The following is a 27,393-nucleotide window of genomic DNA, read 5'->3' on the forward strand; positions in this document are numbered from 1 at the left end:
AATATCAGTATGTGCAGTAGACCATGGCGTGTGGGCCTTCAATTTCCCAATGCCCACCCCCACACTTTCATAAGGAATCTTGTGTTTTCAGGAAATCCAAATTAAATACAAAAACCACAGTAATACTGAGTAGGGTGGCAGCATCTTTGGAGAAAAGATTGGTTAATGTTTCAGGTCGATAATCACTGAGCAATCTGAAGCACTAACCCTCCACATCTGTTGCTTGGTATTGGGAAACAGTGGGATTGATTGTTCCTGAAGGAGTGTAGCCAGAATCAAGTTCAGTGTTGTGCATAAGCTGAGCTTGCAAGAGGAACAGGTGATAGTTATTGCCTCAGTTCCTCTAAGTGATAATAGATAGCAGCTAATGTAGATGGACTTGAGTAAATCATTTCAAAAGATCACGGGGGAGGCTAATCTAAATAGTGAAAAGCTACAGGATTCAAATATTTGTGACAGGAGGCAAAGGGTGCTATTGGAATTGGAACTTTCCCTTTCACAGTGGTGCCTATAACCAGAGGGTGTGGATTTAAAGTATGGGTGAGGAGATGAGGAAGAGCTTTATTCATCCTGAAGGTAGTTGATCACTGTGGAATGCATGGCATTGGAGGTGTGATAGGGCCAAATGTTCAGAACTTTTAAAATAAGCAAGCATTGACTATTCTGATTCCTAGAGTGGAGAGTTAAAAGAGATAACCACTTAATGGCCAGTATGGATAAAGTCTTGTTTCCATGCTATGTGACATTTCCATCTGTTCAGATGCTTCCAAACCCATGGAAATTTGACACCTTTTGGAGAACTGGTCCTACTGCTTCTAACTTGGTTGGGAACTTCCAGTTCCTATCTGAAATTGAGAAGTTGAAAAAGAGCTGGACAGTTTTGTCAAGGAGCAAGACTTATAGGACCATGGACATATATTGAACTTTGGTAGTTCATTTAAGGAGCTGGTACTTTACTTCCCACATATAATTACAATTGTTGTTCAAGTCCCATAGCTTAAACTGACTAAAAAAAAATCTCATGCAACAGGTATTCTGGATGTAAAATAGATAAGCAAGGACAAGCAAAATTACCTGTTCGCAGGCTGTTTTTCTGGGGGAAGAGAACAGTGAATAACAGAAATTACCAAAAAGTCATAGACAACAGACCACACAGAAAGGGACCTATCAACAGTAACCCTGCACCAACCTGGGTTTTCCTCTCACATCCCCATTAACTCTGCCTCGACTCCCATGATTCTCTTACAACAGCCATTTCACCAACTAAAGTGCACTTTCTGGCAAACAAAATGGAGCATTTGATGGGGGGGCAGGGGGGGAGTGCCCACACAACTGCCAGGAGTATCTGCAAACTCTATTTTGACATTATCAGAACTGAACTGGGATAACTGGAGCTCACCAATGGTAAACATTAGAAATGACTGAAATTGTTTTGTGAGTAAATAAATGTGATGCATTTCCAATTCCTTCTAGTTTTGTTGCTGTTCTTAAAACTTACTACCAAAACTATTTTACCTCCATACAAATTGCTTTATTTTAACTGTTTACAAGTAGGGATGACAGAAAACTATGATCAACCAAAAAAGTGAGTAAGTGGCATTTATTGGAATGCCAAGCTGAAGAGTAAGCTGTGTAGAAAGGCAAAAACAAAAGCATGAGAATAAAATGGCAATTAACATAATGTAAACAATAAAACTTTAGATGCTAGAAATCTGAAATAAAAACATAAGAAACAGGAGCAGGAGTAGGGCATCTGGCCCATTGAGCCTGCTCCACCAATCATGGCTGATCTGACCATGGATTCATCTCCACCTGCCTGCCTTCTCTCCATAACCCTTAATTCCCCTACTATGCAAAAATCTATCCAACCTTGTCTTAAATATATTTACTGAGGTAGCCTCCACTGCTTCATTGGGCAGAGAATTCCACAGATTCACCATTCTCTGGGAACAGCATCTCCATCCTAAATCTGCTCCCTGAATCTTGAGGCTATGTCCCCCAGTTCTAGTCTCACCTCCCAGTGAAAACAACTTTCCTACCTCTATGTTATCCATTCCTTTCATAATTTTACCTGATTCTATAAGATCACCTCTCATTCTTCTGAATTCCAGCCAGTATAGTCCCAGGCGATTCAATCTCTCCTCATAGTCTAACCCCCTCATCTCTGGAATCAACCTGGTGAACCTCTTCTGCACTGCCTCCAAAGCCAATAATATCTTTCCTCAAGCAAGGAGACCAGAACTGCATTCAGTACTCCAGATACAGCTTCACCAGTACCCTGTACAGTTGCAGCTTAACCTCCCTGCTCTTGAATTCAGTCGCTCTTGCAATAGAGGCCAATGTTCCATTTGCCTTCTTGATAACCTGATACACCTGCAAACAAACCCCTTGTGATTCATGCACAAGCACCTTCTGCACAATAGCATGCTGCAATCTTTTACAATTTATTTAAATAATCTGTTCTTTCGTTTTCAAAGTGTATGACCTCACATTTACCAACATTGTACACCATGTACGAGACTCTTGCCACCTCACTTAACCTATCTATATCTCTGCACAATTTGCTTTTCCACTCAATTTAGAGTCATCAGCAAACTTAGATACACTACCCTCGTTCCCCTCTTCCAGATCATTAATGTATATCATCAAAGTGCTAAAATACTAAGTCAGGAATCATCTGTGGAGAGAATTTCAAATCAATTCCATTGAAGGAGCATTATTCTGAAGAATGAACTCTCTTCCTCCTACTGTAGATGACCTGTTGCATGTTACCAGCATTTTCAGTTATATTGATATAAAAAGTTCTCAGAATTCTTTCCTAGGCTTGTTAATAGTAAACATGTATTCTATTATGGGACCAATTAAAGAGACCAATGATGTGACTGGTATATTAATTGAATGCTTTTTGGTTGTCTTTACTGAGGATAATAATGTTGCCAATGTCCCAGTAGATCAGGGTGACTGGCTGCTGTGCTTAAAGTTGGCAAGTGTCCAATAGATAAGTTCTCAGTTGCGGAGATGAAATGAAGTGCGGGGAGGGGGGGGCGGGGTGCAGAACTGGCAGCTCAATATCCCAGAGTTCCGTTGTTTTAGATGTGACAGAGCAGGAGGGATTAAAGGAAGAGAGGGACATTACTAATCAGGGAAAATGTCAAGGCAGTACTCCGTCAGGCCAGGTGGGAGAACTGAGAAATAAGAAAGGTATGACCACATTAAAGGGTCTGTATTACAGAGCACCCAACAGTACTGGGGATATAGAGGAACAGACTTGTAGAAAGATGGCAGACTATTGCAAGAAACAAAGTTGTTATAGTAGGTGATTTTAACTTTCCACATATTGACTGGGACTCCTATACTGTAAAAGGACTAGATGGGGTAGAGTTTGTCAAATGTTTTCAGAAAAGTTTCCTTCATCAGTACGTCGAAGTCCCAACGAAAGAGTTGCTGTTCTGCTACTGGCTACTGGATCTGCTATTAATGAATGAGACAGGGCAGGTGACAGAAGTTTGTGTAGGGGAACACTTTGCATTCAGTGACTACAATGCCATTAGTCTCAAAGTCCACGGGTTGAAATTCTAAATTGGAGAAATGCTAATTTTGATGGTATTAGAAAGGATCTGGCAAGTGTAGGTTGGGACAGGCTGTTTTCTGGCAAAAGTGTACTTGGTAAGTGGATGGTCTTCAGCAGTGAAATTTTGAGAGTACAAAGCTTGTTTGTGCCTGTCAGAATAAAAGATAAAGATACCAGGTAAGAGGTTGAGGAAACCTTGGTTAACAAGAGATATTGAGGCCCTGGTTAACAGAAAGGAGGTGCAGAGCAGGTATAGGCAAGGAGGAGGAAATGGGTTGCTTATGGGGAAAGGGAAATGCAAGAGAACACTTAACAAGGAAATCAGGAGGGCTAAAAGAAGGCATGAGGTTGCCCTAACGGATTCTACAGTTAAGAGCAAAAGGATTGCAAGGGACAAAATTGGTTTCTGGAAGGTCAGAATGGTAATCTATGTGTGGAGCCAAAAGAGATGGGGGAGACCTTAAATGTATTTTTTGCATCTGTATTCACTCAGGAGACAGATACAGGGTCTATAGCAATGAGGCAAAGCGGCATCAACTTCATAGACCCTGTACAGATTACGGAGGAGGAGGTGTTTGCTGTCCTGAGGCAAATCAGGGTGGATAAATACTCAGGGCCTGACAAGGTGTTCTCTTGGACCCTGTGGGAGGCAAGTGCAGAAATTGCTGGGGCCCTAGCAAAGATATTTAAGTCATCCTTAGGGACAGGTGAAGTACCAGAGAATTGGAAGATGGCCAATGTTGTTCCACCGTTCAAGAAAAACTCTAAAAATAAACCAGGGTGTAATAAGCTGGTGAGCCTGACGTCAGTAGTGGGAAAGTTATTGGAAGGTATTCTGACGGACTGGATATACAAGTATCTGGATAGACATAGACTGATTAAGGATAGTCAGCATAGCTTTGTGCTTGGTAGGTCATGTGTAACCAGTATAGAGTTTTTTGAGAAAGTTACTAGGAAAGTTGATGAAGGCTAGGCAGTGGAGGGCTGTGGTCCCAATGCAGGTCGATGGGAAGTGCTAGGTTAAATGGTTCAACACGGACTAGATGCATTGAAGGGCCTGTTTCTCTACTGTACTGTTCTATGACTAAGTTTACCATAATTTCCCAAACCTTCCTCAATTAAAAGGAGATGCCTGTGTCTGGGTTCTTATGCTCCCATATTCTTCAGTTAACAATGCAGAATCTACAATGTTTTAAGGAAGGGAAATAGTGTCTTATAAATTTATTTGAGCTCTGAGGATGCAACTAGCAAGGTAGATAAAACAAATGGATATGAAAGGGACAAGCTGAAACAGAAAGCTTGCAGGTTCATGTGGTTAAAGGTAGCTTTACTATGAATTGATTGGTTAAAAGATAAAACAAAGGTTTGAGTAACGAGATCTGATGAGTTGGTGAACTAATTTGCAGAATGCCTTGAATTGGTATCATGATCAGTTCATGTTGACGTTATAAAATGAGGGGAGGGCTGTAGCCCATCTCATCTGGGTGTCTACCAGAGCAACTCACCAGGCTCTGCCACCACATCAACTTCCTCTGAAACCTTGCAAAATTTTTTCTATCACATAGTTATCCAGTTCCCTTGAGGGACATTGCCTCAAGATTCAGGGGAGAAGATTTAGGACAGAGATGAGGAGGAACTGCTTTTCCCAGAGAGTGGTGAATCTGTGGAATTTTCTGCCCAATGAAGCAGTGGAGGCTTCTTCAGTAAATATATTTCAGACAAGGTCAGATAGATTTTTGCATAGTAGGGGAATTAAGGGTTATGGGGAAAAGGCATGTAGATGGAGCTGAGTTTACGGACAGATCAGCCTTGATCTTATTGAATGGCGGGGCAGGCTCGATGGGCCAGATGGCCTACTCCTGCTCCTATTTCTCATGTTCTTGTGTTTCCTTGAAGGCCACCATGGGAACCTGTCTTTACCATGTCTGCAGGCAGTATTTTCTACATTCCAATCACATGCTGTCTAAAGACTTCAAGTCACTCTTAATTCTCTTCCCCTTTAGTTTGTAGCTGTGAGCACAAACCCTCCACCTACTGTCCCACTCCATCCATTTCCCTCATTTTATATAACTATTCCTCTTCTCAGACTTCACTAAGGAAAACAGTCTCAGTCTTTCTAATCCTTGTAACGGTAGTCCTTCATTTCAGGAACAATCCTGTAAATCTAGTCCAGACCCTCACTTATACTTTGAATTGAATTGAATTGACTTTATTACTTACATCCTTCATATACATGAGGAGTAAAAATCTTTACGTTACATCTCCGTCTAAATGTGCAATTTATAGTAATTTATAATAAATAGTATGTATAACAGGCTTGTCAATATAACATAGAAATACAATTGTGTTAGCATGAATTAATCAGTCTGATGGCCTGGTGGAAGAAGCTGTCCCGGAGCCTGTTGGTCCTGGCTTTTATGCTGTGGTAACGTTTCCCAGATGGTAGCAGCTGGAATAGATTGTGGTTGGGGTGACTCGGGTCCCCAATGATCCTACGGGCCCTTTTTACACACCTGTCTTTGTAATGTCCTGAATCATGGGAAGTTCACAACTACAGATGCGTGGGCTGTCCGCACCACTCTCTGCAGGGTCCTGTGATTAAGGGAGGTACAGTTCCCATATCAGGCAGTGATGCAGCCAGTCAGGATGCTCTCAATTGTGACCTTGTAGAAAGTTCTTAGGATTTGGGGGCCCATACCAAACTTCTTCAACTGTCTGAGGTGAAAAAGGCACTGTTCCCATCCTTCCCAGATTTGAACACAATACTCTAGTTGAGGCCAGATCACTGTTTAAAAAATTGAAACACTACTTTCCTGCCATGCTTATACTAATAAAACCCAAAATAATTTATACCTTATTATCTATTTTCTCAACTTACTCAGCCATTTTCATTGCTTTCTGGTCACCTCACTATAGGAAGGATGTGGAAGCTTTAGAGAGGGTGCAGAGGAGACTTACCAGGATGCTGCCTGGATTAGAGACGTGTCCTATGTGGAAAGACTGCGCAAGCTCGGGCTTTTCTCTTTAGAGTGAAGGATGAGAGGTGACTTGATAGAGGTGTACAAACTGATCAGAGGCATCATTTGGGTGGTTAGCCAGAGACTTTTTCCCAGGGCAGTAATGGCTAATATGAGGGGCATAATTTTAAGGTGATTGAGGTAGGATTTTTACACAGAGTGTTAACAGAAGCGGTTGAGCAGAGAGTACTGCAGCACAATTTATCTCATTCCCCATGCTGCACAGAACATCGCATATCATTTGTGAAAGAAGGCTCCAAGTCAAAGGTGTACAGCACAGGCTCACGATCAAGCATACTTTCTTCAGCCAATGACTGGTGTGTCAAGGCTGACCTGGACAGGAAAGGCAGTTTCCCAGAGCAAATAGCTTTCACTACATTGCGTCCAGATATAATCGTATGGTCTGACACCAATAGAGAAGTGGTTATTGGTGAACTCACAGTCCCCTGGGAAGACAACATTGACGAATCCCATGAGCACAAGTTAACCAAGTATGCAGAATTAAGATCAGAGGGTGGAAGGTCTCATGCTATCCATTTGAAGTAGGCTGCCGTGGGTTTATTGTGTTCACTTTCCAGAAGTGGCTGCGTGACCTTGGCTTCACTAGAAGAGAGATCAAGTCAACCAGCAGGGCTGTAGCTGAGGCAGCAGAGAAGGGATCAGCATGGGTGTGGACCAAGTATGTCCAGAGGGGCAGATAGTCAGACAGTGTATACATATCTTGCAAACCCTTCAGTAGTTGCATAGACACCTGAAGAGCAGACTATCTGTTGGATGGAAGCGACCAACAACTCTGATAGAGGCAGATACCAAGTTTTTAAGCTCACCAGTGGGAGATGGTGCTTTAGCACTGCTGGCCCACCACCTCGAGGGAGTCTTGATCATAAGCGGGCCGAAACTCCTGAAGTCAGGTGGCAGATCAACTGATGATCTCACTGGTGATAACACAGGACAGTTAACATCTTAGTCCACGTGTATTTTTAACTCTAAGAGCATGGAACACTCTACCAAGGGTTGTGGTAGAAGCAGATGAATTAGGGGCATTTAAGAGACTCTTAGACAGGTGCATGGATGATTGAAAAATGGAGGGCCGTGTGGGAGGGAAGGGTTAGTTTGATCTTGGAGTAGGTTAAACTGTCGGCACAACATTGTGGGCCAAAGGGCCTGTACCACGCTGCATTGTTCTATGTTCTATATACAGTTTCCCCAGCTCCCCTTTTAAAATAATATCCTTTTTCCTATCTCATCTCTCCTCTTAAAACTAAAATACATGACCTCAGTGTTCATGAAAATTCATTGGCCCTACATCTGCTCATTCTACCAGCTTATTTATTATCTCTCCTTATTCTTTTAAGGAGGCTGTTCTCAAGATATGGAGTTGGCCATAGACTAAGGTAAAGAGGAATTTCGCTTAAAGGTATATAAACCATTGGGAATCTCTTCCTCTGACACCTCTGGATGTTGAATCATTCAGTATATTCAAACTGAGACAGAAATAGTTTTGCACTTGAGAGAAATTGAAAATCAGGCAAAAAAATAGGAAGTCAAACTTCATTGAGTCACATACAGCCCTTCAGTACATGCTGACCAAGATTCCCATCTGAACAAGTCCCATTTGCCAACATTCACCCCTTCTGCCTCAAAGCCTTTCCTATCCATGGACCTGTATATTTTAAACATTGTTAATGTACGGTGCTGTGCAAAAATCTTAGACACATATATAAGCTTTAGACTTTTGCACAGTACTGTAGTAATTTTATGTATTGCACTGTACTGCAGCCACAAAAAAAAACAAATTGCATGACATATGTGAGTGATGATAAACCTGATTCTGAGAGTGGGAAGGGGGCAGAGAGGGGGGAATTGTGGTTGGGAAAAGGGGAGGGAGTGGGAACCACCAGAGAGACATTCTGTAATGATCAATAAACCAATTGTTTGGAATCAAATGACCGGCACCCTTCCTCTGCCACCTGTCCCACACCCGTCCCGCAGCACTCCGGCCTTGCCATTGCCAACATCCTTTGCTCCTGCCAGATTTACACCCTGTTCTCCACTCCACATTGACAAATACAGTACTGCGCAAAAGCCTTAGGCACCCAGCTATACATATAGGCAAAGACTCCACAAGTGAAGACTTAAAGCTCAATGGTTACACCCGCTCCCAAAAGCAGCATAGACACTTTTCTCGTCTGAACTTGAATTTGCTTCAAAAGGCAGTTATTTTCGTAAAATAAGAGGTGAAGCTGTTGTCTTACTTGTAAAGTATCCACGTTTATATGCAAGCCTGATGACTATGCTTATGATCAGTAGAACAAGAACCACAATGAGAATGCCACCAATGATCGCAGCAATATTAATGTCATCTGCAGAATAAAAGAAAGAAATTATTCATACTTAACTAGTTTACGATTTTTATTTCAAAGATGGTTAAAATGCAATACTTATGCAATTATTATATTTTATAGCACTTTTTGATTAACATTATACAGTACTTCACAAAGTATATCAAGATAAGAGAACTCAGAGGAGGTTCAGTCCAGTGATCAGGGTTCACTTCCCACCACTGTCTGTAGGGAGTTTATACATTCTCCCTGTGACTACATGGGTTTCTTCCTGGTGCTCTGCTTTCTTTCCACAGTCCAAAAGCATACAGCTTAGGGTTAATAAGTTATGTGCATGCTACATTCGCACTAGAAGCATGGCAACACTTGCATGCTGCCCCCAGCACATACTCTGTCTGTGTTGGTCATTAACGCAAATGAAGCATTTCACTATAGGCTTTGATGTTTCAATGTACATGTGAGAAAGTAAATCTTTATCTTTCTTTAAAGTAGAGGTTCCCAACATTTTTTATGCCATGGAGCCTTACCATTAGCCAAGGGGTTCATGGACCCCAGGTTGGGAACCCCTGCCTTAAAGCGATGAAGGATCATTAACATCCATTGCATGTGAATTTTACCCTTGCCTTGAGATTCCGCTTTGTAACCTAACAGCGTACTTGCATATGTAGTGTAAACCTGAGGGAAATAGTAATACTGCAGAACAAATCTAAACCAGTTCATTACCACCCAATCTAGTCTCAAGAAAGTAATCAAACCACAAACAAGAGAAAATCTGCAGATGCTGGAAATGCAAGTAACACAAACAAAATGCAGGAGGAACTCAGCAGGCCAGGCAGCATCTATGGAAAAGAGTACAGTCGATGTTTCGGTCTGAAAGTGATGGAAGGCACCTTTGATAGCACTACCAAGCAGTATGTAGTTATTACCAACCTACTCACCATTGCCTGACCTTGTTCCAAAGAAACAAACTGCAGGTGACATTGCCCTAATATCAGGGCCACACCTGACCAAGAATGGCATCAAGGCCTCCTCATCAAAGTCAAAATAAATGTATTATCAAAGTACATTTATGTTACTATATACTACCTTGAGACTGCAGACATTTGCAGGAAAATAAAGAAATAAATAAACTTTTCTCGGAATTCCAGCCGGGTACAAGTATTAATTTTAACCAATGTTTCGATGACAAACTATTCCAGGATTGAATAGCTTGTCATATGAAGAGCATTGATGGCTCTGGGCCTGTATTCACTGGAATTCAGAAGAATGAGGGGTGACCTCATTGAGGCCTATTGAATGGTGCAAAGCCATAAGACCATAGGAGCAGAATTAGGCCATTCACCCCATCAAGTCTGTTCCACCATTCCATCATGGCTGATTCCAGATCCCAATCAACCCCATACACCTGCCTTCTCGCCATATCCTTTGATGTTCTGACCAATTAGGAAACTATCAACTTCCGCCTTAAATATACCCACAGCCTTGGTCTCCACCACGGACTATGGCAGAGCATTCCACAGATTTATTACTCTGGTTAAAAAAAAAATTCCTCCTTATCTCTGTTCTAAAACATTGCCCCTCAATTTTGTGGCTGTGCCCTATAGTTCTGGACACCCCCACCATAGGAAACATCCTCTCCACATCCACTCTATCTAGTCCTTTCAACATTCAGTTGGTATCAATGAGATCCCCCAGCATTCTTCTATATTCCAGTGAGTACAGGCTCAAAGCTGCCAAACGTTCCTCATATGTTAACCCCTTCATTCCTGGAATCATCTTCGTGAACTTCCTCTGGACTCTCTCCAATGACAACACATCCTTTCCGAGATATGGGGCCCAAAACTGTTGACAATACTCCAATTGTGGCCTGAATGGCGTCTTATAAAGCCTCAGCATCATCTACTCTCCTGGAAATAAATGCCAACGTTGAATTTGCCTTCTTTACCACAGATTCAACCTGTAAATTAACCTTTTGGGAGTCTTGCACGAGGACTCCTAAGTCCCTCTGCGCCTCTGATGTTTGAATGTTCTCCCATTTAGATAATAGTCCGCACTATTGTTCCTTTTACCAAAATGCGTTATCATACATTTCCCAACACTGTATTCCATCTACCATACTTTCCAAACCACTGAGGTTAGGCTAACCGGCCTATAATTTCCTTTCCTTTGCATTCCCCCCTTCTCTGGCACACTGCTAGTGTCTTCCACAGTGAAGATAGATGCAAAGTTCCCAATAAGTTCATCTGCTAATTCTTTGTTCCCCATTACTACCTCACCAGCATCATTTTCCATTTCCCACTCACTGCCTCCTGCCTGTCAGCCATTCCTCTTTCCAGTATCTTTCCTGTAATGCCATAGGATGTTAATCTTGTTAAGCAGCCTCGTGTATGGCACCTTATCAAGTGCCTTCTGAAAATACAAGTAAATGACATTTATGGTCTCTTCTTTGCCCACCCTGCTTGTTACTACCTCAAAGAACTCTAACAGATTTGTCAGGCAAGATTTCCCTTTACAGAAGCCATGCTGCCTTTGACTTATTTTATCATTAGTCTCCAAGTACCCCAAACCCTCATCCTTAATAATGGACTCCAACACTTTCCCACCCACTGAAGTTAGGCTAAATGGCCAATAATTTCCTTTCTTTTGCCTTCCTCCCTTCTTAAAGAGTGGAGTGATATTTCCAATCTTCCAGTCCTCCAGGTCCGTGCCAGAATCAAGCGATTCTTGAAAGATCATCACCAATGCATCCATTATCTCTTCGGCAACCTCTCTTAGGGCTCTGGGATGTAGTCCATCTGGTCCAGGTGACTTATCCATCTTAAGAACTTTCAGTTTTCCTAGAACTTTTTCCTTTGTAATAGCAAATGGCTCTCACTCCTGCTCACTGGTACTCACAGAACCTCTGGCACACTGCTAGTGTCTTCCACAGTGAAGACTGTTGCAAAGTACAAAGTACTTATTAAGTTCATCCGCCATTTCTTTATCCCCCATTACTACCTCACCAGCATCATTTTTTCCAGTGGCCCAACATCAACTCTCACCTTCCTCTTACTCTTTATATAACTGAAAAAGCTTTCAGTATCCTGCTTTATATTATTGGCTAGTTTGCCCTCATATTTCATCTTTTCCCTTCTTATAGCTTTTTTAGTTGCCTGTTGGTGGATTTTAAAAGCTTCCCAATCATCCAACTTCCCATTCACTTTTGCTACCTTATATGCCTTTTCCTTGGGTTTCATGTAGTCCTCAACTTCCCTTGTCAGCTACAGTTGCCTACCCCTGCCATTTGAGAACTACCTCTGTGGGACATAGCTATCCTGCAGCTTGTGAAGTATTCCCAGAAACTTCTGCCACCTCTGTTCTTTTGTCATCCCCGCCAGTATCCCTCTCCAATCCACCTGGGCAAGCTCCTCTCTCATGCCTCTGTAATTCCCCTTATTCCATTGCAATACTGATACATGTGACTTATGCTTCTCCCTCTCAAGTTGCAGTATGAATTCAATCATATGATCACTGTCTCCTAAGCTCCCTAATAAAATCTGGGTTATTACACAACACCCAATATAAGATAGCCTTTCCCCGAGCAGCTCAAGTTGCTCTGGAATGCCATCTCGTAGGCATTCAACAAATTCCCTCTGTTGTGATCTGACACCAATCTGATTTTCCCAATCCCCTTGCATATTGAAGACCCCCATTACAATTGTGACATTACCCTTATCACATGACCTTTCCAACTCCTATATATGATTCCCATGTTTTTTATACCCTTGCAGTTTCTCAACTTCACCCACAAAAATTCAACATTCTCTAACCCTATGTCACCTCTTTCTAAAGATGTAATTCCATCTCTTATCACCAGAGCCGCACCACCATCCATGATTTCCTGCTTATCCTTTTCATACAAAGTATATCCTTTGATATTAAGCTCCCAACTATGACGTTCTGTCAGCTACAACTCGTATTTCCTCCAACGTCACACTGACCAGTCTCTAATTACGCCACTTTCGTCCATCTTATTCCGAATGCTAAACACATTTAAATACAGCACCTTCAGTCCTGCATTCTTCACCCTTACGAATTTTGCCTCTGTGGTACAATCAAACTCTCTGCTCTGTCTGCATTTGTACCCAATCGTTAGCTTGTCCTTCCTTACATTCATGTTACACCCGTCATCTACTTGTAAACCTGCTGGCTCATCCTCAGCTCTATCATACTGGTTCCCATTCCCCCTGCCATATTAGTTTAAACCACTCCCAACAGCTCTAGCAAACCTGCCCGCAAGGATATTGGTCCTCCTCGGACTCAAGTGCAACCCATCCCTTTTGTACAGGTCACACCTGCCCCAGAAGAGGTCCCAATGATCCAGAAATCTGAATCCCTGCCCTCCGCTCCAATTCTTCAGCCACACATTTATCTGCCACCTCATTCTATTCCTATCCTCACTGTCGCGTGGCACAGGCAGCAATCCTGAGATTACTACCTTTGAGGTCCTGCTTTTCAGCTTCTTTTCCAACTCCCTGTATTCTTTTTTCAGGACCTCCTCCCTTTTTCTATCTATGTCATTGGTACCAATATGTATCATGACTTCCGGCTGCTTACCCTCCCTTTTCAGGATATTGTGGATGTGTTCAGAAACATCACAGACCCTGGCACCTGGGAGGCAAACTACCATCCGTGTTTCTTTATCGCGTTCACAGAATCGCCTATCTGTCCCCTTAACTACAGAGTCCCCTATTACCGCTGCCATCCTCTTCAGTTCCCTACCCTCAGAATAGAGGGGCACTGAGTCTGACCCTGTGGTGCAGAAGGGTGGGACAGAGAAGAGGAGAGCTGTCGTCATTGGAGACAATCAAACTCAGGGGAGCAGACAGGAGATTTTGTGGACGTGAGAAGGACACTCGCATGGTTTGTTGCCTCCCAGGTGCCAGGGTCCGGGATGTCTCTGACCGGGTGCATGACATCCTGGTATGAGAGGGAAAGCAACCAGAAGTCGTGATATATGTTGGTACCAACGACATAGGCAGGAAGAGGGACAGTGATGGTAAGAATTGGAGGAGATGGCAGTTGAATGCGTGGCTGAGGAGTTGGTGCAGGGAGCAGGATTTTAGATTTTTGGATCATTGGGATCTCTCCTGGGGAAGGTGGGACCTGTACAGATTGGATGGGTTGCACCTGAACTCGAGGGGGAGCAATATCTTTGCAGGTAGGTTTGCTAGCATGGTTCGGGAGGGTTTAAACTAATTTGCGAGGGGGATGGGACCCGGAGCAATAGAGCAGTGAAAGAAGTGCATGGAGTAAAGCCAGATCTAACATACAGAGAGGCTTTGAGGAAAGAGAAGCAGAATAAACGGTGTAAAGACAGTAAGGTAGAAGGGCTGAAATGTGTGTACCTCAATGCAAGAAGCATCAGGAACAAAGGTGATGAACTGAGAGCTTGGATACATACATGGAATTATGATGTAGTGGCCATTACAGAGACTTGGCTGGCACCAGGGCAGGAGTGGATTCTCAATATTCCTGGATTTCAGTGCTTTAAAAGGGATTGGGGGGGGGGAGGGAGGAGGGGTGGCATTACTGGTCAGGGATACTATTACAGCTACAGAAAGGGTGGGTAATGTAGCAGGATCCTCTTTTGAGTCAATATGGGTGGAAGTCAGGAACAGGAAGGGAGCAGTTACTCTATTGGGGATATTCTATAGGCCCCCTGGTAGCAGCAGAGATGCAGAGGAGCAGATTGGGAGGCAGATTTTGGAAAGGTGCAAAAATAACAGGGTTGTTATCATGGGTGACTTTAACTTCCCTAATATTGATTGGCACCTGATTAGTTCCAAGGGTTTAGATGGGGCAGAGTTTGTTAAGTGTGTCCAGGACGGATTCCTGTCACAGTATGTGGACAGGCCGACTAGGGGGAAATGCCATACTAGATCTAGTACTAGGTAATGAACCGGGTCAGGTCACAGATCTCTCAGAGGGTGAGCACCTGGGGGACAGTGACCACCGCTCCCTGGCCTTTAACATTATCATGGAAAAGGATAGAATCAGAGAGGACAGGAAAATTTTTAATTGGGGAAGGGCAAATTATGAGGCTATAAGACTAGAACTTGCGGGTGTGAATTGGGATGATGTTTTTGCAGGGAAATGTACTATGGACATGTGGTCGATGTTTAGAGATCTCTTGCAGGATGTTAGGGATAAATTTGTCCTGGTGAGGAAGATAAAGAATGGTAGGGGGAAGGAACCATGGGTGACAAGTGAGGTGGAAAATCTAGTCAGGTGGAAGAAGGCAGCATACATGAGGTTTAGGAAGCAAGGATCAGCTGGGTCCATTGAAGAATATAGGGAGGCAAGAAAGGAGCTTAAGAAGGGGCTGAAAAGAGCAAGAAGGGGGCATGAGAAGGCCTTGGCATGTAGGGTAAAGGAAAACCCCAAGGCATTCTTCAATTATGTGAAAAAAAAAAGGATGACAGGAGTGAAGGTAGGACCGATTAGAGATAAAGGTGGGAAGATGTGCCTGGAGGCTGTGGAAGTGAGTGAGGTCCTCAATGAATACTTCTCTTCAGTATTCACCAATGCGAGGGAACTTGATGATGGTGAGGACAATATGAGTGAGGTTGATGTTCTGGAGCATGTTGATATTAAGGGAGAGGAAGTGTTGGAGTTGTTAAAATACATTAGGACAGATAAGTCCCCGGGGCCTGACGGAATATTCCCCAGGCTGCTCCACGAGGTGAGGGAAAAGATTGCTGAGCCTCTGGCTAGGATCTTTATGTCCTCATTGTCCACAGGAATGGTACTGGAGGATTGGAGGGAGGCCAATGTTGTCCCCTTGTTCAAAAAAGGTAGTAGGGATAGTCCAGGTAATTATAGACCAGTGAGCCTTACGTCTGTGGTGGGAAAGCTGTTGGAAAAGATTCTTAGAGATAGGATCTATAGGCATTTAGAGAATCATGGTCTGATCAGGGACAGTCAGCATGGCTTTGTGAAGGGCAGATCGTGTCTAACAAGCCTGATAGAGTTCTTTGAGGAGGTGACCAGGCATATAGATGAGGGTAGTGCAGTGGATGTGATCTATATGGATTTTAGTAAGGCATTTGACAAGGTTCCACACGGTAGGCTTATTCAGAAAGTCAGAAGGCATGGGATCCAGGGAAGTTTGGCCAGGTGGATTCAGAATTGGCTTGCCTGCAGAAGGCAGAGGGTCATGGTGGAGGGAGTACATTCGGATTGGAGGGTTGTGACTGGTGGTGTCCCACAAGGATCTGTTCTGGGACCTCTACTTTTCGTGATTTTTATTAACGACCTGATGTGGGGGTAGAAGGGTGGGTTGGCAAGTTTGCAGACGACACAAAGGTTGGTGGTGTTGTAGATAGTGCAGAGGATTGTCAAAGATTGCAGAGAGACATTGATAGGATGCAGAAGTGGGCTGAGAAGTGGCAGATGGAGTTCAACCCAGAGAAGTGTGAGGTGGTACACTTTGGAAGGACAAACTCCAAGGCAGAGTACAAAGTAAATGGCAGGATACTTGGTAGTGTGGAGGAGCAGAGGGATCTGGGGGTACATGTCCACAGATCCCTGAAAGTTGCCTCACAGGTGGATAGGGTAGTTAAGAAAGCTTATGGGGTGTTAGCTTTCATAAGTCAAGGGATAGAGTTTAAGAGTCGCAATGTAATGATGCAGCTCTATAAAACTCTGGTTAGGCCACACTTGGAGTACTGTGTCCAGTTCTGGGCACCTCACTATAGGAAGGATGTGGAAGCATTGGAAAGGGTACAGAGGAGATTTACCAGGATGCTGCCTGGTTTAGAGAGTATGCATTATGATCAGAGATTAAGGGAGCTAGGGCTTTACTCTTTGGAGAGAAGGAGGATGAGAGGAGACATGATAGAGGTGTACAAGATAATAAGAGGAATCGATGGAGTGGATAGCCAGCGCCTCTTCCCCAGGACACCACTGCTCAATACAAGAGGACATGGCTTTAAGGTAAGGGGTGGAAAGTTCAAGGGGGATATTAGAGGAAGGTTTTTCACTCAGAGAGTGGTTGGTGCGTGGAATGCACTGCCTGAGTCAGTGGTGGTGGCAGATACACTAGTGAAGTTTAAGAGACTACTAGACACGTATATGGAGGAATTTAAGGTGGGGGGTTATATGGGAGGCAGGGTTTGAGGGTCAGCACAACATTGTGGGCCGAAGGGCCTGTAATGCGCTGTACTATTCTATATTCTATCCTTTTAGAATAGATATGAGGAAGAATTACTTCAGCCAGAGAGTGGTGAATCTGTGGAATTCCTTGCCACAGGCAGCTGTGGAGGCCAAGAGTTTATGTATATTTAAGGGAGAGGTTGATAGAGTCTTGATTGGTCAGGACATGAAGGGATACAGGGTGAGAGAGGGGGAGGCAGGAGACAGGGGCTGAGAGGGAAAATGGATCAGCCATGATGAAATGGCGGAGCAGACTTGATAGCCTAATTCTGCTCCTATATTTTATGGTCTTATGAACTTGAATTTGAGCAAGGATGTGGCAAATGTAATCAAACATGATAATTGCCATTTTAGTTGAAGTAGAAAGCCAAAGCAGGACCTCTAGGGTAGTAATTCCTGGATTACTGCCTGTGCCACATGCCAGTGAGGGTAAGAATAGGATGATCTGGCAGATGAATGTATGGCTGAGGAAGTGGTGCAGGGGGACAGGGTTTCAGATTTCTGGATCATTGCGATCTCTTCTGGGGAAGGATGACCTGTACAAAAAGGTACACCTGAAACCGAAAGGGACTAATATCCTTTCAGGTAGGTTGGCTAGAGCTGTTCAGGTGGGTTTACATTAATTTGGCAGGGGGATGGGAACTGGAGTGACAGTGATGAAGATGAGGTGGTTGGTTTACAAACAGAGCAATGTGTAGTGAGATTCCTAGCAAGACGAGGCTAATGATAGGGCAAAATTGCAGTCAACAGGATGAGTTGCAGCGTAAGATGCTGACAAAATCGAAAAAGGGTGAATACAGGACTGAAGGTATTATAATTGAATGCACGCAGTATACAGAATAAGGTAGATGAACTTGCAGCACAGTTACTGATTGGCAGGTATGATGTAGACATCACTGAATCATGGCTGAAAGATTACAGCTGAGAGCTTAATGTCCAAGGATACACATTGTATTGAAAGGGCAGGCAGGAATGCAGAAGAAGTGGCATTGCTGTGTTGGTAAAATATCAAATCAAATCACTAGAAAGAGGTGACGTAGGGTCAGAAGGTGTTGAATCATTATGGGTAGAGCCAAAGAACTGCAAGGATTAAAAGACACTGATGGGAGTTGTATACAGACCCTCAAACAGTAGTAAGGATGTGGCCTACAAATTAGAAGAGTCGATAGAAAATGCACGTGGAAAGAGCAATGTTACGATTGTCATGGGGGATTTGAATATGCAGGTAGATTGGGGAAAATCAGGTTGGTGCCGGATCCCAAGAGGGGGAATTTGTAGAATGCCTACAAGATGGCTTTTTACAGCAGCTCATGGTTGAGCCCTCTAGGGGATCAGCTATTCTGGATTGATGCAATGAACCAGAATTGATGAAAGAACTTAAGGTAAAGGAACCCTTAGGTACCAGTGATCATAATATGATAGAATACACCCTGCAGTTTGAGTGGGAAAAAATGGAATACAAAGTTAAGCTAGCCAATAATATTAAAGAGGATACAAAAAGGTTCTTCAGATATATTAAGAGTAAAAGAGAGGTGAGAGTAGATATCGGACTGCTGGAGAGGTAGTAAAGGGGGGCAAGGAAATAGCAGACGAACTGAATAAATATTTTGCATCAGTCTTCACTGCGGAAGACACTAGCAGTGTGCCAGAAGTTTGAGAGTGCCACAGGCAGAAGTGTGTGAAGTTGCCATTACTGGAGAGAAGATGCTTGGGAAACTGAAAAGTCTGAAGGTAGATAAGTCACTTGGACCAGATGGTGTACACCCCAGGGTTCTGAAAGAGGTGGCTGAAGAGATTGTGGAGGCAGTGGTAACGATCTTTAAAGAATCACGAGATTCTGGGGGAATGCAAAATTAAATTGTCGCTCCACTATTCAAGAAGCAAAGTAGGCAGAAGAAAGGAAAGTATAGGCCAGTTTGTCCGACCTCAGTGGTCAGAAAGATGTTGAAGTCAGTTTTTAAGAATGTGGTTTTGGGGTACTTGGAAGAACATAATAAAATAGGCCGTAGTCAGCCTGGTTTCCTTGAGGGGAAATCTTGTTTGACAAAAAAATAGGTAGAAGACAAAAGATAGGTGGAAGAGCAGGTGGTTTTGAGGAAGTAGAGTGACCACAGAAGGACTTAGACAGATTAGGAGAATGGTCAAAGAAGTGGCAGATGGAATACAGTGTCAGGAAGTGCATGGTTATGCACTTTGGTAGAAGAAATGAAAGGGTTGACTATTTTCTAAATGGAGAGAAAATACAAAAATCTGAGGTGCAAAAGAACTTGGAAGTACTTGTGCAGGATTCCCTAAAGGTTAATTTGCAGGTTGAGTCAGTGGTGAGGAAGGCAAATGCAATATTAGCATTAATTCCAAGAGGACTAGAATATAAAACCAAGAATGTAACGTTGAGACAATAAAGCACTGGTGAGGCCTCACTTGGGGTATTGTGAGCAGGTTTGGGCCCCTTATTTCAGAAGGAATGTGCTGAAACTGGAGAGGGTTCAAAGAAGGTTCACAGAAATTATTCCAGGTTTGAACGGCTTGTCATATGAGGAGTGTTTGATGGTTCTGAGCCTGTATTCACTGGATTTCAGAAGAATGAGGGCGACCTCATTGAAACCTATCAAATGGTGAAATGCCTTGATAGAGTCAATGTGGAGAGCATATTTCCTATAGTGGGAGAGCTAAGACTGGACAATACAGCCTCAGAATAGAGGGGCATCCTTTTAGAACAAAGTTGAGGAGGAATTTCTTAAGCCAGAGAATGGTGAAAATGGAATTCTGTTTGTATATTTAAGGCAGAGGTTAACAGATTCTTGATTGGTCAGGGCATGAAAGTATCACGGGGGCTAAGCAGTGATTGGGGCAGACTCAATGGGACAAATTACCTTATTCCGCTCCTGTACCTTATGGCCTTATGGTTGAGTATCTTTTAAGTGGAGAGAAACTAAATGGTGCAACAAATGTTGGAGGAACTCAGCAGGTCAGGCAGCATTTGTGGAGAGAAATGGACAGCAGATATCTTGGGTTGAGACACTTCATCTGGGATGTTATTGATGAAGTTGTATAAGATGTTGGTGGGGCCTAATTTGGAATATTATGTGCAGTTCTGGTCACTTACCTGCAGGAAAGACATCAAAAACATTGAAAGAGTGCAGAGAAAATTTACAAGAATGTTGCTGGGACTTGAAGACCTGAGTTACAGGGGAAGGTTGAATAGGTTAAGAGTTTATTCCCTGGAGCGTAGGAGAATGAGAGGAGATCTTAGAGATATAAAAAGTCATGAGGGGTATAGATAGGGTAAATGGAAGCAGACTGTTTCCATTGAGGTTGGGTGAGAATAGATCCAGATGTCATAGGTTAAAGGGAAACTTCTTCACTTAAAGGGTGGTGTGTGTGTGTGTGTGGTTCGAGCTGCCGGTGGATGTGGGTTCAATTGGAACATTTAAGAGAAGTTCGGATAAGTACACGGATGGGAGGGGTATGGAGGGATATGGTCCGGGTGTGGGTCAATGGCACTAGGCAGAACTACAGTTTGGCATGGAATGGATAGACTGAAGGGTCTGTTTCTGTGCTGTAGTGCTCTATAACTCTACATGTCGATGGATCAAGGCAAAATTAATGGTTCAGCATGGACTAGATGGGCTGAAGGGCCCGTTTCTGTGCTGCAGTGTTCTATAGCTCTTCAAAAGAAGGCGGAGCTTAGGAGGGTTAATGGCGCCTAACAGCAACTCCTTTGCTTGCATCCTCAGAAACAGCTCTATTTCTATCTTTAATATCTCTATTTTGACCCTGACCTAGAGTTACACGCAATGGTTCTTTGCGGGAATGGGGCCCACTCTCGGAGTTTCACAACTGGCCATTGTTCAGCACGCCAAGGGCTCAGCCTAAGAGCTCCGCTCGCCTTCTGAGGACTAAGTTTTCATGGCTCTGAAGATGGGGGGGATCGAAGGTCAGTGTCCAAGCAGAAGACTGGTGTGTCGTGGGAAATCAAAGATCTAAGGCAGCGTGTCTAGAGATCTGAGATCTTTGGGCACAGAGCTTGGAAAAAGTGACAACGGACTTTTAACATCGTAAACCAGTGAGTTGTTTGTTATGTCTCCCTTCTCGCTGTGAAACGGAGACACCTCTTTCTCCCTTATTAGGGAGAGAGGGAGCTTGTGGTATGTCGAATACTGGGTGAACAATGTAGTCTCTGGAGTACTGTAAGTCTGTGTATTTACTGTTGCTTTTGCTGCACGCTTGAGTGCTCGGTGATGGGTGCCGATGCTTTTTTTTGCCGGTGGGGGGAGGGGAGGGCTTGTTGCTCGCTGCTGCTTATGCGTGGAAGGGAGGGGAGCGGCGGGGTACTTTGGGGTTCTTACATGTAACTGTCATTCATTCTTTGGGGGCACTCCTCTGTTTTCGTGGATGTTTGTGAAGAAAAAGCATTTCAGGATGCATATTGTACACATTTCTCTGACATGAAATGTACCTTTGAAACCTTTGAAATCAATGGGATTAAGCAGATTAATTGTTTGGTATGGACTAGAAGGGTAGAAGAGTCTGTTTCGGTGCTGCTGTACGACTAGTTATTTGTTCATTATCTGTTGAAAAATCTACTTGAAACAAACAGCCAATGGTGTCAACTTACAGACTTCCATCCGTTGAGGCTCACATTTTGCCTGCCCAGCACGATTTATCGCCATGCAGTGGTATTCTCCAATATCCAGCTTCGAGGTGACGCTGAAGTGCTGTGAAAGTAAAATCACACATTTATCAGCTTATGATTAGCCCACATGTTCCTTCTGCAGTGTGCGAATTCAAACCTGAGATGGGAGACAGGCAAAGCAAATTCTGATACTTCTGGAGTAAAGCAATTTACAGGAATATGCATTAGGGATTTGTTTGGTTCTCGTGGCAAGTGAGGAATTTAGCTTCCTGTGATATTATAATGGTTAGTGATCATTTACCCTTTTTTTCAAAAAAGGTGCAATGCACTGAATCACTGATTTATAATATTGTTGAATCTCCTATTTTTTCCCAACTATTTCTCGAATGTGGGAGGAAAGCCATGCAGTCACGGGGAGAACGTACAAATTTCTTTCAGGCAGCAGCGGGAATAGAATCCCAATCAACCACTGGTCCTGTAAGGCACTGCATTAACTGCTACACTATTAAGTCATTAATACAAATTACAAGTAGCAAAGGTTCGCATAGTAAGCCAATGATTAAAAACAGCTACTGCTTGTGTCCTATATCCCGTTTGCTACTCCTTGGCATGAGCAGCTAAGACCTGGATGAGGAAGTGGAGGGATGGGTTAGTAAATTTGCTGATGACACAAAGGTTGGAGGTGTTGTGGATAGTGTGGAGGGCTGTCAGAGGTTACAGCGGGACATTGATAGGATGCAAAACTGGGCTGAGAAGTAGCAGGTGGAGTTCAACCCAGATAAGTGTGAAGTGGTTCATTTTGGTAGGTCAAATATGATGGCAGAATGTAGTATTAATGGTAAGACTCTTGGCAGTGTGGAGGATCAGAGGGATCTTGGGGTCCGAGTCCATAGGATACTCAAAGCAGCTGCGCAGGTTGACTCTGTGATTAAGAAGGCATATGGTGTATTGGCCTTCATCAATCGTGGAATTGAATTTAGGAGCCGAGAGGTAATGTTGCAGCTATATAGGACCCTGGTCAGACCCCACTTGGAGTACTGTGCTCAGTTCTGGTCACCTCACTACAGGAAGGATGTGGAAACTATAGAAAGGGTGCCGAGGAGATTTACAAGGATGTTGCCTGGATTGGGGAGCATGCCTTATGAAAACAGGTTGAGTGAACTCAGCCTTTTCTCCTTGGAGCGACGGAGGATGAGAGGTGACTGATAGAGGTGTATAAGATGATGAGAGGCCTTAATCGTGTGGATAGTCAGAGGCTTTTTCCCAGGGCTGAAATGGCTGCCACAAGAGGGCACAGGTTTAATGTGTTTGGGAGTAGGTACAGAGGAGATGTCAGGGGCAAGTTTTTTTACACAGAGAGTGGTGAGTGTGTGGAATGGGCTGCCAGCAACGGTGGTGGAGGTGGATACGATAGGGTCTTTTAAGAGACTTTTGAATAGGTACATGGAGCTTAGAAAAATAGAGGGCTATGGGTATCCCTGGTAATTTCTGAGGTAGGGGCATGTTCGGCACAACTTTGTGGGCCAAAGGGCCTGTATTGTGCTGTAGGTTTTCTATGTTTCTAATCAACCTACAGCTTTTTGTAGCACTGGTATAATTTATAAGGGTCAATTGGCTGTTTGAATCAGTTGGTCAACTCAGACTTAGAGAACGCATGAAGAAACTAATACGAGGGGTGATTGATAAGTTCGTGGCCTAGAAGGAGTCAATTTTAGAAAACCTAGCACATTTACTTTTCCTACATTTACACACTTAGTCCAGCAGTCATGGCATACGGATCCCTTCTTTGTAGAAGTCGACATCTTGAAACTTCACACTTTCTGCATTTTCACTCAGAGTTGAACTGCACGTGCATGTAATAAGAGCTGTATAACTCATCTCCTTCCACATTAGGCCACAAACTTATCAATCACCCCTGCTGTGGACTACCTGGAGGTCCAAGACACTCTCGTTAAATGCACGTGCAGTTCAACTCTTTGAGTGATAATGCAGAAAGTTTGAGGTTAATAACTCATCACCCTCTACCCTAGGCCACAAACTTATCAATCACCCATGTTGTGGACCACTTCTATAAAGAAGGGATCCGTATGCTCCACGACCGCTGGACTAAGTGTGTAAATGTAGCAGGGGACTATGTTGAAAAATAAATGTGCTAGATTTTCTAAAATTGACTCCTTCTACCTTAGGCCACAAACTTATCAATCACCCCTCGTAGAATTTACTCAACCAGTACTGTCAATTCCAGTCACAATTCAGCAATGAAACAGCCAGTAAAACCAATGCTGAATCAGTTTCAAGTCAATATTTTGTGTATTAATAAAATACATTAAAATATCTCCCAGCTTCTCACTTCCCCCTCCTCATCCACTTACCACCTGCTAGCTTGTACTCCTTCCGCACCTTCTTATTTGGGCTTCTGCCCCCTTCCTTTTCAGTCTCGGTGAAGGGTCTTGGCACAAACATAGACTGTTTATTTCTCCCCATAGTTGCTGCCTGACCTGTTGAGTTTCTTTAGCATTTTGTGTGTGTTGCTCTGGATGTCTAGCATCTGCAGAATCTCTTGTGTTTGCAGATTAATATGTTCATGAGTGAAATAAATGCCAAAATAAATCTACACGAAATCAAGGCCTTATCATTTAATTGAATCATAAAGAGCAACTAATGTCCTAGGAAACTCATAGTTAAAAGATACAAGAGGTTCTGCAAATTGGCACTGAGGAGATACAATTGTCCCAGGTTCCATTCTGGCCTCTCGTGCTGCCTGTATGGAGTGTACATGTTCTCTCTGTGACTGCATGACCCTGGGTGCTTTGACATCCTCCTCCACATCTCAAGGTACTGGTCTGTGAATTGGCTTCTGAAAATTAGTATGGTGGCTGGTAGGAGAATTAGGTGGGGGTAGGGGAATGGTTTAGCAGCCATGTCTGAGAAACGTAAGTTACAGTGGGTGGAGGAGGTTGATAAGGTGGCTAAGAACCAGCGTAAACAGTGCAACAAATGATCTCACCCCCATCAGGAAAAGGACTATTCCTATATCTTATGAATGGTAAATGCTCCTTTCAAATTCAATACCTATTTTCATAGAATCATAGAGCAATACAGCATATTTGCAGCCCTTCAGCCCTGCAAGTCCATTCCCATACAGCTAGTCTCAATTTCCTGTTTTCAGCCCATATCCCTCTCAGCCCCATTCCTCCATGTACCTGTCCAAGTACCTGCCTCAGCCACTTCCTCTGGCAGCTCATTTAATACACTCACTACATTCTGCACAAAAAAGATGTCCCTCAGGTCCCTCTTAAAACTTTCTCCCCTCACCCTAAAGCCTATTCCTCCTCATTTTGGACTCCCCTATCCTGTCACCATCCACCTCATCAATTTCTCTCAAAATTCTGTAAGGTTGAATCGAATTGAATTGACTTTGTTTCTTACATCCTTCACATACATGAGTAAAAATCTTTACGTTACGTCTCCATTTAAAAGTGCAATGTGCAATCATAGTAATTTATAATCATTTATAATAAATAGAACAGTCAATGAAACATAGAATACTCTCAAATCAGCGTGATTTCATCAGTCTGATGGCCTGGTGGAAGAAGCTGTCCTGGAGTCTGTTAGTCCTGGCTTTTATGCTGTGGTACCGTTTCCTGGATGGTAGCAGTTGGAATAGATTATGGTTGGGTGACTTGGGTCCCCAGTGATCCTTTGGGCCCTTTTTCCACACCTGTCTATGTAGATGTCCTGAATAGTGGGAAGATCACAACTACAGATGCGCTGGGCTGTCCGCACCACTCTGCAGAATCCTGTGATTGAGGGAAGTACAGTTCCCATACCAGACAGTGATGTAGCCAGTCAGGATGCTCTCACTTGTGCCCCTGTAGAAAGTTCTTAGGATTTGGGGGTCCACACCAAGCTTCCTCAACCATCTGAGGTGAAGGAGCCCATCATTCTCCTATGTTCCAAGGAATAAAGACCTAGCCTGGACTATTTCTCCCTATAACTCACTCTCTCCAGTTTAACCACGTTTCCTAAAGCAGGGTGACCAAAATGTACGTAGACACTATTCCAAATGTGCTTCATCAGTGACTTATATAACTGCAACATAACATCCCAACTCCTATAACTCAATGCCCTGACAGCTGAAGGCTAGCATGTTACATGCCTTTTTCACCACCCTGTCTACCTGTAATGCGGCTATCAATGAACCATATACTTGTACTCCTGGGTCCCTTTGCTCCTTTACACTCCCTAGTGCCCTATATTCATAGTCCTACACTGAGTTGACCTTCCAAAATGCATCATCTCACACGTATCTGTATCGATATCTACTTGCCTATCCTCAACCCGCTGGTCTTTCTTTGGAAGACTCCTCATAGTAAATTGGCAGGTTTATTGAGAGACAGATTAAAATACTCATATTAAAGACATTGAATTACCAGAGTTCCTGTATTGTCGTTTATTTTATAAGAAGAATTGAAGAATTTTGGATCGGATTTTGGATCAGGTGGAACGACAACACCATTTTTGTACCAGATATACGTCGGAGGTGGATAACCTTCGTGTTCATGACATGTCAAAATGGCAGCCTTCCCCACTGGAACCGACTTCGGCACAGAACATTTTGGTGTAACTGGCTTCACTGAAAAAGAACAGAGTATTAGGCAGGGCACGGTGATTTTGTGTTTGCAGTTTCTGCAGAAAACAAGTTGGGTAAATTATAATGCAAGTTTCAATCATATTTCACTCAAGTTCATCCATAAAGATCTAACATAAATCAGGAAGTGAGCACCTACAGGTATTTGGAACTACGCCGGTTTCAAGATAAACATACTTTCCACTTAGCATGTTAACAGATGATTTTAATAGTATAATAAAAATGTGCCTCAAGCATAAAACTCACCTAAAATGTCAATCAAGTATCAAAAAAAATGTAGGAATAAATGTAGATCATGTACTAACGTTCAAAAGGAAACAGCATGGCAAATGGTTGACAACTTGTTCAACATCATAAATTTCTAAATAAAGTCAGAGTCAAAGAGCAATACAGCACAGATACAGGCCCGTTGGCCCATCAAGTTCATGCAGACCATGGTGCTCACCCAATTGGTCCCAATTTCCTGCATTCCGACTGCTCATGGTTAAAACAGTTCAAAATAACATATCCTTGCTTCAATACTGCAGCTCACTTCTCCTAAGCTGCTGGCTGGAGTAGATCAAATCTTCAGAATTGCTGGGACACTGTTTAAGCTACGTCACTTCTATTTCAGCACCATGGTCAACCCCAACCTCAGTATTCAGTTACAGTAAGAAAACAAAAGTGGTTTCAAAAATCAATTTCTGGGTCAATGTAAACCACACAAGATGATGAGCATCATACTCACCATCTGCTAAAAAGTACCCTCCATCAATGAAGCTTCAGGACAAGACCCTTAAAAACTGGAACACACCCCTCACTTAGGAGCCGCTTCATCATCTTCGGTGCTTTTGACTGTCTGATTGCAATGTCTGAAGCTCATGATTTCAGGCCCAGCACAGAGCTCATGGTTCACTTGGAAGCAGTGTTCCCTGTTCTTCTATATCCCACAACTGATGTCAGACTCACTTGGATATAATTTCCTGCTTCACGTTTAGAGC

At 43.3% G+C, this 27,393-nt stretch overlaps 1 protein-coding gene across 5 annotated transcripts in view; it reads right to left on the minus strand.

Annotated features, from left to right (window-relative positions):
* The window catches only part of jam3b (junctional adhesion molecule 3b), a 152,372-nt gene that overhangs the window by 762 nt on the left and 124,217 nt on the right, over positions 1–27,393 (minus strand). For 4 of the 5 annotated variants that reach the window (XM_072283816.1, XM_072283819.1, XM_072283815.1 and 1 more), the window contains 3 exons: positions 26,196–26,398; positions 21,745–21,844; positions 8,844–8,951 (listed from right to left, as the gene is read on the minus strand). In XM_072283816.1, the coding sequence (XP_072139917.1) occupies positions 8,844–8,951; positions 21,745–21,844; positions 26,196–26,398 (411 nt within the window). Of the gene's footprint in view, positions 1–1,074; positions 1,094–8,843; positions 8,952–21,744; positions 21,845–26,195; positions 26,399–27,393 lie in introns of all 5 variants that reach the window. The other variant, XM_072283817.1, reaches the window with a different exon arrangement.

Source organism: Mobula birostris, chromosome 20 (assembly GCF_030028105.1).
Source record: "Mobula birostris isolate sMobBir1 chromosome 20, sMobBir1.hap1, whole genome shotgun sequence".
NCBI classification, from domain to species: Eukaryota; Metazoa; Chordata; class Chondrichthyes; order Myliobatiformes; family Myliobatidae; genus Mobula; species Mobula birostris.